The 15151-nt window shown below is 67.6% G+C and overlaps 3 protein-coding genes across 3 annotated transcripts in view; 2 read left to right on the top strand and 1 right to left on the bottom strand.

Annotated features, from left to right (window-relative positions):
• The first annotated feature begins 1942 nt into the window (after positions 1-1942).
• On the top strand, positions 1943-3250 carry EMIHUDRAFT_440435 (hypothetical protein). Its single transcript, XM_005789493.1, has 3 exons — positions 1943-2413; positions 2574-2644; positions 2713-3250. The coding sequence occupies exons 1-3, from the start codon at positions 1969-1971 to the stop codon at positions 3070-3072; spliced, it is 876 nt and encodes a 291-aa protein (XP_005789550.1). The 5' UTR covers positions 1943-1968; the 3' UTR covers positions 3073-3250.
• Positions 3251-13014: 9764 nt separating this feature from the next.
• Positions 13015-13706, top strand: EMIHUDRAFT_313332 (hypothetical protein; the record flags this gene model as incomplete). The annotated part of the gene is made up of 3 exons (XM_005789492.1): positions 13015-13162; positions 13217-13324; positions 13423-13706. The coding sequence occupies 3 exons, from the start codon at positions 13015-13017 to the stop codon at positions 13704-13706; spliced, it is 540 nt and encodes a 179-aa protein (XP_005789549.1).
• A 547-nt stretch (positions 13707-14253) lies between these two features.
• The window catches only part of EMIHUDRAFT_225801 (hypothetical protein), a gene marked incomplete at both ends in the record, with an annotated part of 1161 nt that continues 263 nt past the window's right edge, over positions 14254-15151 (bottom strand). Inside the window, one exon of the mRNA XM_005789491.1 lies at positions 14254-14936. Within this exon, the coding sequence (XP_005789548.1) occupies positions 14254-14936 (683 nt within the window). The remainder of the gene's footprint in view (positions 14937-15151) is intronic.

The following is a 15151-nucleotide window of genomic DNA, read 5'->3' as shown; positions in this document are numbered from 1 at the left end:
CAGTGCACTTGCAAAGGACCACGCAGGGTGCGTGCGCGCTCTCACTGAGCATGCAGCAGCATTGAGGGAGGCCGAGGTGGCAGAGAAGGCGGCAGCGAAGGCGCTCGAGGCCAAGGGGCGGCGCGAGCAGCGCGAGCGGGAGGAGGCGGCGGAGGCGCGAGAGCGCGAGCAGGCGGCACGACAGCGCGAAGCGGAGCAGGCGGCGGACGAGGCGCGCCGGGCGGCGGATGCGGCGGCGCTGGAGGAGCAGAGGCGAGCGATTGCGGCGGAGGCGGAGGCGAAGCTGGCCGCTGAGCGCGCGGCAGCAGAGGAGACATTTCGGGCGAGGGAGGCGGAGAGGCGAGCAGCAGAGGAGGCGCAGCTTGCGGAGCAGCGGGCGGCGGCGGCGGAGCGCAAGGCGGCTAAAGCAGAGGCAGAGCGGCGCGAGAAGGAGGCTGCTGACAAGAGGTCGGAGGAGGAGAAGGCGAGGCAGCGCGCAAAGGCGGCCGAGAAGAAAGCGGTTAGGAAGGAGGGCAAGGCGAAGAACAAGGAGGCCAAGAAGGCGCTGCCTGCCTTCAAGCTCGAGGAGGAGCGGAGGGCGAAGGCTGCGGCAGAGCTTCGCGATCAGGAGGAGAGGGCGGCGCGGCTGGCTGCTGAGCAGGAGGCGGCGAGGCGAGCGGAGCGCGAGGCGGCAGAGCGAGCGGGCGCGGCGGAGCGGGCAGCGCTGCGAGAAGCTACGGAGCTAGCAGAGGCACTGCGCCGGTCGGAGGCAGATGCGGAGGAGGCGCTGGCGCGTCGGGTGTCGCGGTGCGAGGAGGCGGTGAGCAGCGAGTCGACCGGCGGCGGCGGGGACTTGCAGTGGCGTGTCGATCGGCTGGAGGCGAGCCTCGGCGCGGCGACCGGGGGTGGCCTCGAGGAGCGGGTCAGCGCCATCGAGCGCTTGATCGGGCCAGAGGCAGAGGCGGCGGAGCAGCATCTGCCAGTCACTGAGCCGCTTGCTGCCGTCTCACTAGCGGACGCCGGCCTCGACACGGGGCGGCCGGCTGCCCCCGAGTCCACCATGGGAGGCGAGACGTCGTGCATCATATGCTTCGAGCGGCCGAAGTCTCACCTCGCGGTGCCGTGCAGCCATTTGTGCGTCTGCGGTCCCTGCTCCGAGCTGATGCGAGAGTGCCCGTATTGCCGCGAGCCAGTGATGATGTGGCTCGCCCCGCGCCCTGTGTGATTAGCTCGATGAACCCATTTTTGGTGAAGAAGGTCTAAGAAAACAGACAACCCAAACGAGGGATGGGAGGAGGACAGGGGCCCCGTATATACTCCCTCGGTTTGGCTCGGTCTCTGGCTCACCTTCTTCGCGTCGCCAGACTGCCTCTGCAGACATTTCTGATGCCCCTAGCCTTCTTCCGCCGCCCTCTTCCGACAGGGGGTACGCGTCTCCGTCCAGGGGGTACATCGAGGGGGGGGATCACGACACGTCTCAACCGACATGCGAAGCGCGCTCTCATGAATCTCTCTTTACACTACGAGAGCCGCCCAAAGCGACTCCTGCGAGAGGGTTTCCCGGGAAAAAAGAAAATCTCTGGTGGACCAGCTGTGAGAAGCGGCGGCATTTTTCTCACTCAGAATGACGAACCAGACCTCTGGGCTGATCTGCAGCTGCCATTTGCTACCCATGTGGGTTCGTGTGTGCGGGGGCCCTCCTTGTCTCTGCCTAGACAGTGTGAGGTAACACCTACCTACCTACCTACCTACCTACCTACCTCTCTCTCTCTCTCTCTCTCTCTCTCTCTCTCTCTCTCTCTCTCTCTCTCTCTAATACCCGTAATCCAGTATGCTGCCGATTTTGCTGATTTTGGCCCCCAAACAGCCTCAGACTCGGTCCAAAAGAGTTTTCCGGAAAAGAAAAGAACGGGGTCTGTGAGAAGCTTCTCACTCAGATGACGAACCTCTGACCTCTAGCTATCTGCGCTCCCCATTTGCTTGCTACCCATGTCAAGACGCATCTACCTCATGGTTTTGCTCACTCTTCTTCCGGCTTCGGGCCACCTCGTCGGCGGCGGGCGCCATCCGGCGTCGCGGATACGCGCCCCCGGCGCGCGCGCCGACGGCGCCGCCGCAGCCCCCACGTTTGAGAGCAAACTCCGTCACTTTGCGCCGGCCGCGGATCTCCCCGCGCTGCGGACCGAGGCAGCGAGGCTTGAGAACGATCTGCAGTCGGCGGTGGAGGAGCAGGACTTTGCCGCCGCCGCGATGCTTCGCGACGACATTTCCCAGCTGCGGCAAAAGGACCCCGCTTTTCTCGCCAGCAACCTGCGCGAGCGGCTCGAGGCGCTGGTGCGGCGCGAGTCCTACGGCGAGGCGGCGACGACGCGCGATCAGCTGCTTGTGCTGCGGCGGTTTCAACCGCAGTACCAGCTCGCCGGCTTGTGGAAGGGTGCGATGCCACGCCAACCGATCCCCCCTCCCCCTCTCGCCCCCCCCTGCCCCCGGCCGCGCGGTCGTGCTCTGAAGCGGCGTTCCCAGCCGCCCGCGCCCCCCCCGCCAGCCCCGCCCGGAGGTGCTGCGCGCGCGCTGACCCAGGCCTCGCTCCGCAGGGAACTATCCCAACCACGGCGAGGCGACGATCAAGATTCACTATGAGGGCGATACCCTCGTCGCTGTCAAGGTGCCCCCTCTCCCCTCGTGCAACCCCCCCCCCCCTCTCCTCCTGAACCCCATTCGCCCTCCGCCCAGGTGACGGGCGACGAGCACGTGCCCGCCGGCGAGACCACTTTCCGCGCCGATCTGACGACGCCCTACCAGGAGCCGGCCGCCGTCGAGGCTGTCGAGGAGGACCTCGTCGGCGTGAGGGTGGAGGTGGTCTCGGTCGGCTCGGACGGGACGTCGCAGCAACGCGAGGTGGAGCGGTACCAGGGAGAGGGGCGCATCGCGGCGCGCGGCTTCCAGCACGCCCACTACGTGCCTGGCCAGCTCTTCCTGATGGACAATGACGTGATTGGCTTTCTCTGGCTGCAGCTTGGGACCTTTGTCGTCTTCAACCGTGTGCAGGACGGGCCCGACGAGATGATTGAGCGGCGCGCCGTCGACGCCTAGGATGCGTTATGCACCCGTTTTTTCGCTCATGGTGCCTCCACATGATGAGCATGTGGGATGATAGGACCGATGCCCGAACCAGAACCTTGTGTTGTACCGTAACCGTTGTTTGTGCAGAGAGATGTATTAGGGCCCGCGGTACGGGGTTTCTTTTTCTACTTCTTTCCTCCAACTTGTTTTGAGATTTTAGAAGCCAACATGCAACAAGAAATCAAAAGTTTTTCTCGAGAAGTTTTTGTGTTCGAAACGCGAAAAGGAATCGACGCGTGGATGTGCTCATGTGCAAAGCATACGCCAAGAAGGGCAAGGGGACGAGAAGGAAGAGGTAGAGGAGAGACGCCGGTGAAAACGAAGCAGAGACTAGCGCAGACGAGAGCAGGGCAGACCCGGGGACTGGGGAGCCGGAGCAGACGGCATCGGCCGCCGAGGGAACGTTGGGAAGAGGCACGAGGAGGGCGGCGACCTCGACCGACTATGGTGTATGGAGGACCCCGCGTCGCCAGACGACGCAGGGGAGGGCAGAAGACGGTGAGGCGGAGCAGACGCGCAGGGCGAGACGAGGGAGGGAGCAGGACTTTGCGGAGATCAGCAGGAGGATGTACGAAGAGATTAGGAGCAGCAGGGACCCGAGGGACCAGGTGGAAGACGGCTAGTGCTAGTCCCCCCCCCATCGGGAGGACGACCCCGGCTAGTCGCCGACCACACCCACAAAGAACCCTGCACAAAGATCGCAAGGGCGGGGACCTGTTCCTGTTCCTTTTTACCCATCTCACAGTAGAGGAAGAGAGAAGAGAAAAAGAAAGAAAGAAAGAAAACAGACAACCCAAGGGAGGGATGGGAGGACGGCACGCCGCCACCACACAGGGATTTTAAGGAGAGGTGTGTGGTGCGCTAGCCGTCGCCCACCCTAGGGAGTCTGCCTCTTCCTATCTCTCTTCGCAGTCTCTCTTTGATTCTCGCTGCAACCTTCATGCCACCTCGCGGTCGTCCCACTCTCGTCGTTCTCTCCCTTGTCATTTCCTTCTCTGTCGCGTCGTTCCCTTCTGCCTCGTCCTGTGACGCCGCCGCCTGCCGGTCCCTTGTTCTCGCGGCTTCTTTCGCCTTTCGGCGCAACTCCGTCCTCCTCGCGGCGTATCCTGGCCCCTCGAGTCTATCGAGCTCCCCTCGCGCAAGGACCACGTTTCTGACTCCCACTCCGATCATTTGCCTACAGGTCATGTTGTTGCTCAGGTCCACTCTCTCTTCGAACACTCGTGCCTCTACGGATGATGCCGGCGCTGGGGTCCCCTTCGGATGCATCGTGACATCTGACAACTGGATTTCCACTGGTTCGTCCTCCTCGGAGTCATCTTCCCCGTCCTCCTTCCGCTCGGCTCTTCGCTCGGTACGTTCGGTGTGGCTCACCCTCCATGCCGTGAACAGGCGCTTTATCCACCCTATATTCTTCTCTCGTTCCTCTGCCCGTGCCTTGGTCTTGTCGTTGTTTCGCACCCATGTCTGTATGGCAATCGAGGCTGCCTTCCCCACTACCTGTAGTTCACTCGTCACCTCTCCCGCGAGCTCCCTTCTCTTTCTTTCGGGTATGGAGTCCGTGAGTGCGGGTAGCGTGCAGGCAATCACGGGCGCTATTTTGTCGTACTCCTCTTCGGCGAGCGCTCCAAATCTAGACCCTTTCGCCTTTAAGGAGGCTGCCCTCGCTCGTCTCAGGAATGTGGCGGTGTCTTTTGAGTCCGGCGCCTCCCGTTCAACTCTTGCTGTCGCCCTCGCTGTGTGTTTGTCGAGCTTCCGCATGAAGTGACGCGCCTCTTCCTTATTTCCAGCGCAGCTGCCGCTCAGTATGTGCGCCAACGACGCCTGTGGTGGCTCACTGTCTTCTTGTTTCCAGTCGTCCCAGTCTGTCAGTTCCCCGCGTCTCCTCCTTGCCTCGCGCGCCTCTTTTGTGGCCTCATCCCTAGCCGCCTTGCACGCTCTGCATCCCCAGAACGCACTTCTCGTGGCGGGGCCCCTCATTCCCCGTTTCTTTTCCCCCTCTAGAATACGCCTGTGGTGTGCCCCGTGTGGCACCCCGACCTGTTGTCTCACCCTGGCCCCCAAGATCGTTTTGGTCGTCACATTGTGATCCCCGACGTCGTCAAATGTCGCCCGCCTGTCCTTCCCCCCGTTCTCGTCCGGTAATCTCATCTTATTATCCCATCGATGCTTGAGGCTGGCTACTGCCACTTCGCTCCACAACCGTCCCGCCACCCCTGCCGTGTGCGATCCTGGCCTCACTGTCTTTCGATATTGCTCGCACACCCACTCGTGCGCGCTCTTACACATGTGTCCGTACGTCCGTCGGTCCACTATCTCCCTCTTCTCTGCGTTCTCTGCCGCCTCCCTTCGCGCCGTGTACATGCATGGCCTCGTCCGCACCGCGTCCCGCACCACTTTCGAGGCGTCCTCTGAGTCGTTATCCCCGAGGTGTGCTGAAGAGAGTTTTCTTAAAATCTACGAATACTTTTTCTTTTAAGGTCCTCCGGGCCAGTTTCGGGGGGCAAACCCTGCCCGCCCCCTAGGACCCCGGGTAAGGCCCAGGTGTGGCCTAGGGCATCAGAAGGGACCAAGAGGAGTCCAGTCTGAGCCATAGAGCCCATGTCTTTGCCCCCGAAGGTCGCGTTCAAATGCCCGGAACGGCCGTCTCAGTGGTGTCCGGCTGGCGCGATCACCGAGCTGTGACGCTCAGGGAAGCCCGATGAGGTACTGGTTTCTTTGCCCAGGGCTGGCCTTCCCCCCAGGCTGGATCAGCTGAGCAAGGTTTGGGGAGAATCCCCCGGTCAGATCTTCAGATATTTTGATGGATGACCAAAATCACCCCGTTTTTCCCATTTTCGGTCATCCGTCAAAATATCTGAAGATCTGACCGGGGGATTCTCCCCAAACCTTGCTCAGCTGATCCAGCCTGGGGGGAAGGCCAGCCCTGGGCAAAGAAACCAGTACCTCATCGGGCTTCCCTGAGCGTCACAGCTCGGTGATCGCGCCGGCCGGACACCACTGTGACGTCCGTTCCGGGCATTTGAACGCGACCTTCGGGGGCAAAGACATGGGCTCTATGGCTCAGACTGGACTCCTCTTGGTCCCTTCTGATGCCCTAGGCCACACCTGGGCCTTACCCGGGGTCCTAGGGGGCGGGCAGGGTTTGCCCCCCGAAACTGGCCCGGAGGACCTTAACCCCTGAGGCCGGCGTATGCACGCCTTGTGGGTGGGCACACTACCTGTGGGTGGGCACACTTTCTGCAATGTTGGCTGATGTCGCGTCGCGTCTCGAGAAGGCGGTCGAGACGGCACGCACGAGCGGCGCCTCCGACGGCGTCACCGCCCAGCTCGAGCTCCTTCACCAGCTGAGCGGCCTCCTCTCCGTTGCCGGGGAGGAGCAGGTCAAGGCGGTGCAGGGGTCCATCGAGGCGTCCTGCCTCGGCGCGGCGCTGCTCGGCCCTCCTCCGGCGGTGGCGCAGCTGTGTGCAAACGTGCTCATCACAATCTACCGCCGCGGAGCGCGCACCACTCTCTACACGACTGTTGGCCAGCTCCTCTCCTGGCTGAGCAACAAGGTTTCGCCAGCCAGCGCCCCCGCGGCGAAGCTGGCAACCGTCCACCTGCTCGGCGGGCTCTGCGCCGCGCATGGCGGCGCGATGGTCTCGCTCTGCCTGGACTCCATCACTCTCCTCACCAAGCTCACCCGCAGTGCGGAGCCGTCTGTCCGCCCGATGGCGTGGGCCGCCTTCGGCCGCGCGTGCACCGGGTCGGGCGGCGTGCCTCGCGCCGCGCAGGATGAGGCGGTCAAGAACCTGAAGCACGCGCTGACGGAGCGCGGCTCGACCAACGAGCTGCGCGCCGCCGCCCTCGCCGCCGCCCCCATGCTCGCGGCCTACTCCGAAGGCCTCTGGGCACTCTTGCTGCCAACGCGCGGCTTTCGCAGCCGCTCGGCCTCTCTCCGGACCCCCCCCCCCCTCCCCCTAGGTGGCAGATCTCTTCGAGTCGCTCACGCAGCTCTGCACGCGCGCTCTCGACGACGCCTCCCCTGTCGTGCGGGCGGCGGCCGCAGGCGCGCTCGCGGACGTCCTGCTCGCCTCTCTGGCGCGGCCGGCGGGCTTCGGCGCCGCATCGGCCGCTGGCGGGGCAGGGGGCGCCAAGGGGGCGCCGCGCAAGCTCGGCCTCAAGATGAACTTGCCGGGCAAGCGCGCCGAGGCATCCTCCCCCATCGAGGCGGCGGCCAACGTGCTCTCGGCGCCGTTTGTGAAGCCGGGCGCCTCGAAAGAGGCGCGCACTAGCGGCACATTGCGCACTGCGCGGCCGCCTCTTCCGCAGCTCAGCCCGCCTCCCCCCCCTCTGCGCAAGGTGCGGGCCGGCCTCGCGCGCGCCACCGTGGCTGTGTTTGGCGGCATGAAGCGCGCCGAGCTGGAGCGCCACTCCGAGTTTCTCGTCGCCCAGCTGCTCGGTATGTTGAACGGCGCCGCCGAGGGGCAGGGCGGCAGCAAGGCGTCCGGACGGGGCGACTTCGCCGCCGAGGCGATCTCTCACGCGCTGCGCGCCGGGTTGGGGGAGAGGCTTTCGGAGCGCGGGCAGCAGGCGATGGCCACGTCCCTGGCGGCGCACGCGTCGTGCCGCGCCTCCCCAGAGGGGCTGACGTTGGTGTGCCTCTCGCAGCTCTACCTGCTGCTGCTGCAGCTCCGCGAGGTCGCCGCCGACGCGCGCGACCTGCTGCTGCAGGGCGAGCGGCCTCTCCTCTCCCTTGCCGCGTCGCCCGTCCGGCAGCTGCGCCTGGCCGCTTGCGCTTGCCTCTGGGCGCTCGTCCTCGCCTTCCCGTCGCACCTCGCGCCGCTGCTCAACGTCTCGCTCAACCGCTTGCGCGCCGCGGCCGCCGAGGCGGCCGCGGCGAAGGAGGGCGCGCCGAGGGAGGCCGCCACCGCCGCTCTACTCGGGCACGCGCAGGCTGTGGGCACGCTGCTCGGCGCGATGGCGCGCACGCCGCACGGGGGGCCGTCCTCCCTCGCCAACGCTGCGTTGCACGCCGCCGCCGACCTCGTTGCCGCGGGCGGCGCCGGCGGCGCGGCGGGCTGGATGCTCGTGCGCGCCCTCCTCTCGCTCCCGACCGAGTGGCTCTCCGCCAAGCCTCGCCTCACGCGGCTCTACGCGCTGCTCAAGGGCGCTCTCGCCTCTCCGCCGCCCGAGGTGACCCCCAAGCGGCGCGAGGCGGTCGAGGCCGAGCTGCACGCGCGCGCGCACGCGCTGCACGCTCTGTGCGCCCCCTCGGCGCGCCCCAGTAGCGAGCGTGGCAGCCTCTCCTCACCTTGGCCTTTCATCAGGCGCGCCTTCCTCGAGCGCATGCCCGAGTCGGCGGCGCTGCCCCTCCTCAAGCCGGTCACTTCGACCTTTGTCCCACCCTCGCTCGCCCTCCTCGCCGCTTGCCGCGAGCACGCGCCTCGCCTGATGTCAGAGCCTTTCCGCGCCGCCTATATGCTCTTCCGCGCGCGGCTCTACGAGGTGCTGCTCGCGCTGCTGGCACGAGCAGCGTCGTGTGGAAACCACATCTGGACGTTTCCAACTGTGAGCAGGTGCTACTCGCTCTACCCTCCTCTGCGCTCACCGCCAAGGCGCGCGGCTTCGGGGAGGCGCCTCACCTTGGGCAGGATATCCCACAGCTTTCGCCGCGGCCGAGCGTAGGTGCTGAATGTGGTGATGCCGCTCGTGGTCGCCGACATCGTCGAGCCCGCCAACACGCATGGCGCCATTTGCACCGCCCTCGCGTCGATGCTCGCGCCCGCCGACGCCGTGCTCGCACCCGCCACCGCCCCCGACGCGCCCGTCGCGTCACTGCTCTGCGAGCCTCTCCGGGGCGCCACGTGCGCTGAGGCGAAGCAGGGGAGCGACGGCTCGAGCTGACAGCCCCGCATTCTTTACGCTTCGGTCTGCAAACAGGCGGAGGGCTCGTGCGAGTGGCTGGTTGAGCTACGTGGGGGCTCGCATGCGACGAGCGAGGGTGCTTGCCTCGACGCCGCTGTTGGCCTCTTCGGCGCCGTCTTTCGGCTGCAGACCTCCGACGTTCGGCAGCAGCTGCTCGGGCATTTGGGCAACGCGGCGGCCCGCGTCACCAAGGAGAGCAAGCCGAGCACGGGTGGCGGCTTCTTCGGCGGCGGCGGCTCGGACGCGGCCAAGGACGAGGCGCCGTCCGGGTTGGTCAACATTTGCGCCGCTTTGCTCGGGTCGCTGCAGCGCCTTGCCACCAAGCCGTCGCGTTCCGCTCTTCGCCCCGAACTCACACCCGCCTTTGCTGCCGTCCTCGCGCCGTGCCTCGCCGAGCCAGACGTCTCCGTCCGCCGTGGAGCCGCGCAGGCGGTGGGGCTGCTCGGCCAGCTTCTCGGCGCAGCTTACGCCGACGCGTTCTCGACCGCCGCCGCCAAGCTCCTCACGGACACGAAGGCAAAAGAGGAGGCCCGCGCCGGCCACGCGCTCGCGCTCGGGCTCCTGCTCTCCTCCTCCGCGCCCGCCGCTGCCGCCGACAAGCACGCGGCGTTTGGGCGCGTGCGGTCGGGCGTGCAGCTCCTCTGCAGCTTACTGCCGACCCCAGCCGCCGCCACCGCCACCGCCACTGCCTCGCCGCCCCCGGCCGGCGGCAGGCACGCTTCGGAGTGGGCTTTGCACTCGCTCGCACGCGTGGCGGCGGTGCTCGGGGGCGACTTCAGGCCGCTGACGGGTGCAACCCTCTCGGGCGTCTCCGCCGTCGCGCTCGCGCCCGCGCCGCCGCTCACAGCGAGGGCGGCGCAGGGGCTCGCCGCCTTGTCCACCACGCTCGCCGCGTCGCTGCTGCCCTCGCTCTCCGCGGCGGCCGGCGCTGGCAAGCCGCCGCAGCACAAAGGGGGGCAGCACACGGCGATGCTGTTCCGTTGCCGCGTCCTCGTCGCTGCTGCGCGCCGTGCCCACCCCCTCGACGGCAGGAGCGGCGGCGCCGCCGAGGCGCTGCTCGCTGAGGAGCTGCGCTTCGAGCGGCTCCTCCTCTCGCTCCCGAGTGGCACGCTCCCCTCGGCCGTCGCCGCGTCGCCGCCGGCGATCCACGAGGCGGTGCTGCGGGGACTCGCCTCCCGCCACCCAGGGTTGCGCGCTGCCGCCGTCGAGGCGTTGCGCGAATTTGGCGTCGCCGGGGCTGGCGGCGGGGCGACAGGACACACGGGCTACGCGATGCCGCCGTCGACTCTCGGCCGGGCGGCCGTGGCGTTGCTCAGCTTGATGGATGGCGAGGTGGACCGGGAGGCGCTCGACGCCGCCAAGCGCGTCACGCTCTCGCTGCTTCACGCAGATGGCGGGCAGCGGCCCATCTTTTGGCTCCGCACGTTGGGCGATGTGGTGCAGGAGGTGGTGCGGAGCGAGGCTGAGCTGCGAGGAAGCAACCGCGGAGACGACGAGGAGGCGGGCGGCGAGGAGGGCAGCGGGTGGGATCAGAACGCGTCGGGGCTGCCGACGGTGGGTGGCGATGACGAGGATGAAGAGGAGGATCGCAAGCGGCAGAAGGAGGCGCAGCTCGAGGCGGAGGAGAACGCGAAGTGGGCGCACGTGGCTCCGCGCTGGCAGACGCGTCTCTACGCCGCCGAGTGCGTGCGGCGTCTCCTCGACGTTGCCGACCACTCCGCGCATTACGACCTCACGCTCGCGCGCGAGGAGACCGAGCGCCAGGGCGGCAGCGGGGAGCGGCTCGTCCTGCATTTGGGCCGCCTCGTCTCGGTCGCTTTCACCGTCGCGACTTCGCGGATCGAGGCGCCGCGTGCCTGCCGGCGTGCTGAGGCTGCGGGACAAATCCGTGACAGATCCCCGGAGTTGTGGTCCCCGTAGGCGATGCGCCCCGCCGGCGTGCTGATGCTGCTGGACGTGGTCGAGCGCTTTGCTGCCGCCCCCGACCCCGACTACCAGGGCCACCTCCTCCTCGAGCAGTCGCACGCGCAGCTGGGCGCGGCGTTGCGCCCTTGCTTCGGCCCCGAGGCGGACCCGTCCCTGACTGCTTCGGGTGCTGCGCTGCTCGCCCGCTACCTTCTTGCCATCTCGACCACTAGCGGCGGCATCCAGGTCGACCCCCCCCCCACACACACACACTCAAATCCACCACCACGCCACCAACGCCGCCACCGCCGCCGCCGCCGCCGCCGCCGCTGCCGTTGCCGCCGCCACCACCACCACCCCACGCACCTCATCCCAGCTCCGTCCCCAACCCCCGTCCCCATGTCCACCCCTGCCACGATCCAGGTCGACCCTGCAGCCATCCGCAAGTTGCTCGCGCTACTCACCAAGCGGCTAACGCCAGCCGCCCTCGCCGCCATCTCCTACCCCGCCCTCTCCGACGCCGCCGCGACGATGGTCCGAACCACATCGTTGCGTGCGGCGGCGGCGTTGCAGGCGGCGGCGGCGCGGGAGCCTGAGGCACTGCCCGCGCTCAACCATGCGACTGCTCCCGTCGCTGTCTACGACGCGGTGCATCACCCGATCCATAGGCTCGTGCCGAGCTCTGCAAGCAGATGCAGCCGTCGCTAGTGGACTTGCGTTCATGCTGGATGGGGCTGTTGCGCGATCACGCCGCACTCTCGATCGCCGGCCACCGCCGCCAGGGATCAGGTGCAGGTGCCGCGCCGGGACGCGGGATGACACGTCTGCGGCGGCTGCGGTAGGCCGCGCCGCGAAGGGCTATGTGCCGCACTTGTACGTGCAAGGCGCCGCGACAGCCTCGCGCGAGCACCTCGAGCATGCCGCGCCGTTAGTCTTCGAGGCGCCGCCCTTTCGTCCATGGTTCGCCGCTGGGCGGCGTCTTCTCACATGTTTGCGCGAGACGTTGCGTAGGCCGCGCTCTCGATGGTTGCCACGCCAGAGTGGGTTGCAGGCCGGGGCGGCGGCGGCGGCGGCGGCGGCGGCGGCGGCGGCGGCGGCGGCGAGGTTCGGCCCGAAGATCCGCATGCATCGGCGACACTTACTCCTATCGAGGCAGGGGAGGCGCGGCGAGATTTCGACCTGTTGCTTGGCATGTGCACGCACGCGCTCGCCGCCGCCGCCGAGCGACGACCGGCTGACGGCTCGCCACCAGACGCGAGGGACGACGAGGCGGCGGCATGCACGCTCGCATTGCCGCAGCTTCTCAGCGAGGCTTACTTGCAGCCCGATGTGTTGCCCCCCGGTTCGTTCGAGCTGTTGCTGTCGCTGCTTGCGCGGTTGGGCGAGGCGTCACCTCACCCGCAGATGCGGGATGCCGTTGCCGCCGTCGCCGCTCACCTCGCGCCGCGACTTGGGGGATACGCGGCCCCGCCCCCCACGGGCGACCTCGTCCCTCCGCTTGGCCGTTCGCCCGCCGACGCCGCGCGCCTTGTCGCCGCTGCGCAACAACTTTGCGCTGCGCCAGCTCTGCGCGCCATCCCCGCTTTGCGCGCTCCCGCTTCACTCTGCCAGCCGCCGCCGCCGCAGCCGCTCCCTGTTGGCGAGTTGCGCTCCCTGGCGCTTGCAGTGGAAGCTATCGCCACGCTCCCAGATTCGCTTCCAGCCGGCGCGGCATTGCCGTATTTGCCCACCGCGTTTACCGTCGTGCTGCGCGTGACCCATGCCGTTGCGACGTCGCCGCCGGTTGCCGACCCGCCGGGTGCGGCGGCGGCGGCTGCGCTGCGCGAGGCGTGCCTCAGCTCGGTGGCGACGTTGCGCAGGCGGTGCGCCGCGCCGGCCGATGCCGATGAGCGGCTGGAGGAGGCAAGTTCCGGTCTCGCCGTCGCAAAGGCAACGCTCCGTACGAGTGCCGCCGCCAGCGCGCTCGAGGTGCTGCAGGCCACGCCTGTCGCATCGCGCGGGCTGATGTTGCGCGCGGTGCTGGCGCTGGTGGAGGGGCTACCTCTGGGCGGTGGCGCCACGGCCGTGCATACGGGTGTGGCGGCAGCCGCGCGCGAGATGGTGGCGAGCGAGACGCAGGGCGAGGCGCACGCTGCGCTCCTCGCTTTCCTCGCAGCAATCAAGGAGCAGCCGGACCTCCTCCACTTTTACCTGACTGAGCTGCTCCCCGACGTCGCAGCCTCCTTTAAGACGGGCGGCGCTGCCAGTTGACGATCGGCATCCTCCACACGCGTGTTTGACACCCGGCGGTCTTGTGTAGGCTGCGACCGGCTCGGCGCCATCAAGCTGCTCCTGCTCGCGTGCACGCTCAGCTCAGCTGAGGCGGCGCCGGCGCTCTTCTCCCTCACGCTGCCGCTCCTCATCCACGGTGCACCCCTCTGCACGCCCGCTCTCCACCCGTGCCCAACCGCTCTTGTTGCCGGCCTCGGCCCGGACCCACTCCCACCCACGGGCGTCGCCCGGCAGGCATGAGCGTCGCCGCGGACGGGCCGCCATCAAAGGTGGGCGCGGAGCTGTCGGCGGTGGCGCACGCCGCCCTCACGGCGCTCGCCAGCCGGTCGGCGGACGCATTCCGCGCTTCTGTCGCAAATTTCTCCACCGAGACGCGGTCGCGGATGGAGGTTGCCATCCGGGAGGAGCAGGCGAAGAAGCAACGCGCGGTGGCCGCGTCGCCCGGTGCCGCTGTCACCGCCGCCAAGCCCAAGATTGCGCTCAAGATGGACTTTGGCAGCTTCTCCGCCAAGGCGTAGGCGGGTGAGGCGTGAAGGTTGCAGCCCCGGTGCGACAGCATCCGACTGCTGCGGCCCTGAGTGTGCGTGTGTGAGCGTGTGCGCGATGCTGCTGAACTGTTCTCTTTCGTCTTTGCACTCTGGGCGGATCCTACATGCTACATCTCATAGGGGTACCTCGTAGGGGGCTTCGTCCCCGGGAGCGCGGGACCTGGAGAGCTCTCTAGTTTTTGTGTGTCGGTAGAAGCGTAGAACATAAAACCGTATATGTCTTGTGTGCCGCCCCCGCCGAGCTCGCAGAGCTTCCGCGCACAACCCCCCTACAACCCCCTAGGGCCCTACGAGACTCATCTCTCATGCAATTTCTCCCCCCTCGCCACGACGTGCAAGCTGCAACGACGCCTCGCAGTGAGAGTGGTAGTGCCATATCGCCATCGCGCGAGACTGCACACACTCGACACGAGAGACCTGTCGTAGACTCATAGTGTCGAGGTGACCTGACCTCGCGAGAGGCAGACGTGACGAACGCTTGCCCCTCTCCTAGCCCCACGGTAAGGAGCCAGCCGCCCTAGTCGGAAGGGAGAAGGTGGCGCCTTTCCAGCGCCTGCCTCAACGAGCGCTCCTCAAACAGAGCCGCGCGCAACGCGTCAATCTCGGACACCGCGCGATCGAGCCGCTCCTGCAGCGCCAGCACGAGCTGCTCGCTAGTCTTGTGCAAGGCCGGCCCGTCGCGGAAGACCTCAAAGTCCTCCGAGGGCGCAAGCTGCGGCGCGGGCTGATGGTCGACCTCAGCCCAGACTCGTGAGGGCGCAAGCTGCAAATGGGGGTGGGCAAGTGCGACCGCCGCCTGAACCTCCTCCGCCAGGTCGTCTCCCGCCTCTGCGCCCTCGGTAGGGCGACCCGCTTCGCCGTCGAACGGCAGCCCCTCTCCGGACGCAGCTCCGCCGGGGGCTCCGGAAAGGGAGGACTCTTCGACGTCGGCGACGTCGGCGCTGGCAGCCTCGGTGTCCTCGCTCAGCAAGCGCAACACTCGCGGACGCAGCTCCGCCGTGAGCTCCCCGCTGGCCGCCGCAACGGCGCCGAGCGGTGACACGTTCTCCTTTACCTCCGTCGCCTCCTCCTCCGCCTCCTCAGGCTCTCCGAAGTCGGGAGGGACAGCAGCGGCAGACTCCTCAAAGCGCTCCGGCGGATCCGCAGGCAGCGCCGACAGTCGCCGCGCCGCGAGGTCCTCAAAAGCGTGCTGCGCCTGGGCTGGCGAGAGAAGGGGGGCCTCGCTCGGGGGCGCCGTAGCAGCCGGTGTCGCGCTGCTGCCGCTGCCGCTGCCGCTGCCGGCTGGCGCGGCAGCTGCGGCGGTGGCGGTGACGGCCGCGGCGACACACTCCTCGACACACTCCTCCAGCTTCAAGGCGGGGGAGAGCAGGTGCGAGGATGCGAGCTGCGCATTCTCCTTGTCAATCGAGCCGTCC

The sequence above is a fragment of the Emiliania huxleyi genome, assembly GCF_000372725.1.
Source record: "Emiliania huxleyi CCMP1516 chromosome Unknown EMIHUscaffold_127, whole genome shotgun sequence".
Classification (NCBI taxonomy): Eukaryota; Haptophyta; order Isochrysidales; family Noelaerhabdaceae; genus Emiliania; species Emiliania huxleyi.
The sequence above is the reverse complement of the archived record's forward strand: the minus strand, read 5'-3'. Positions and strand labels throughout refer to the sequence as shown.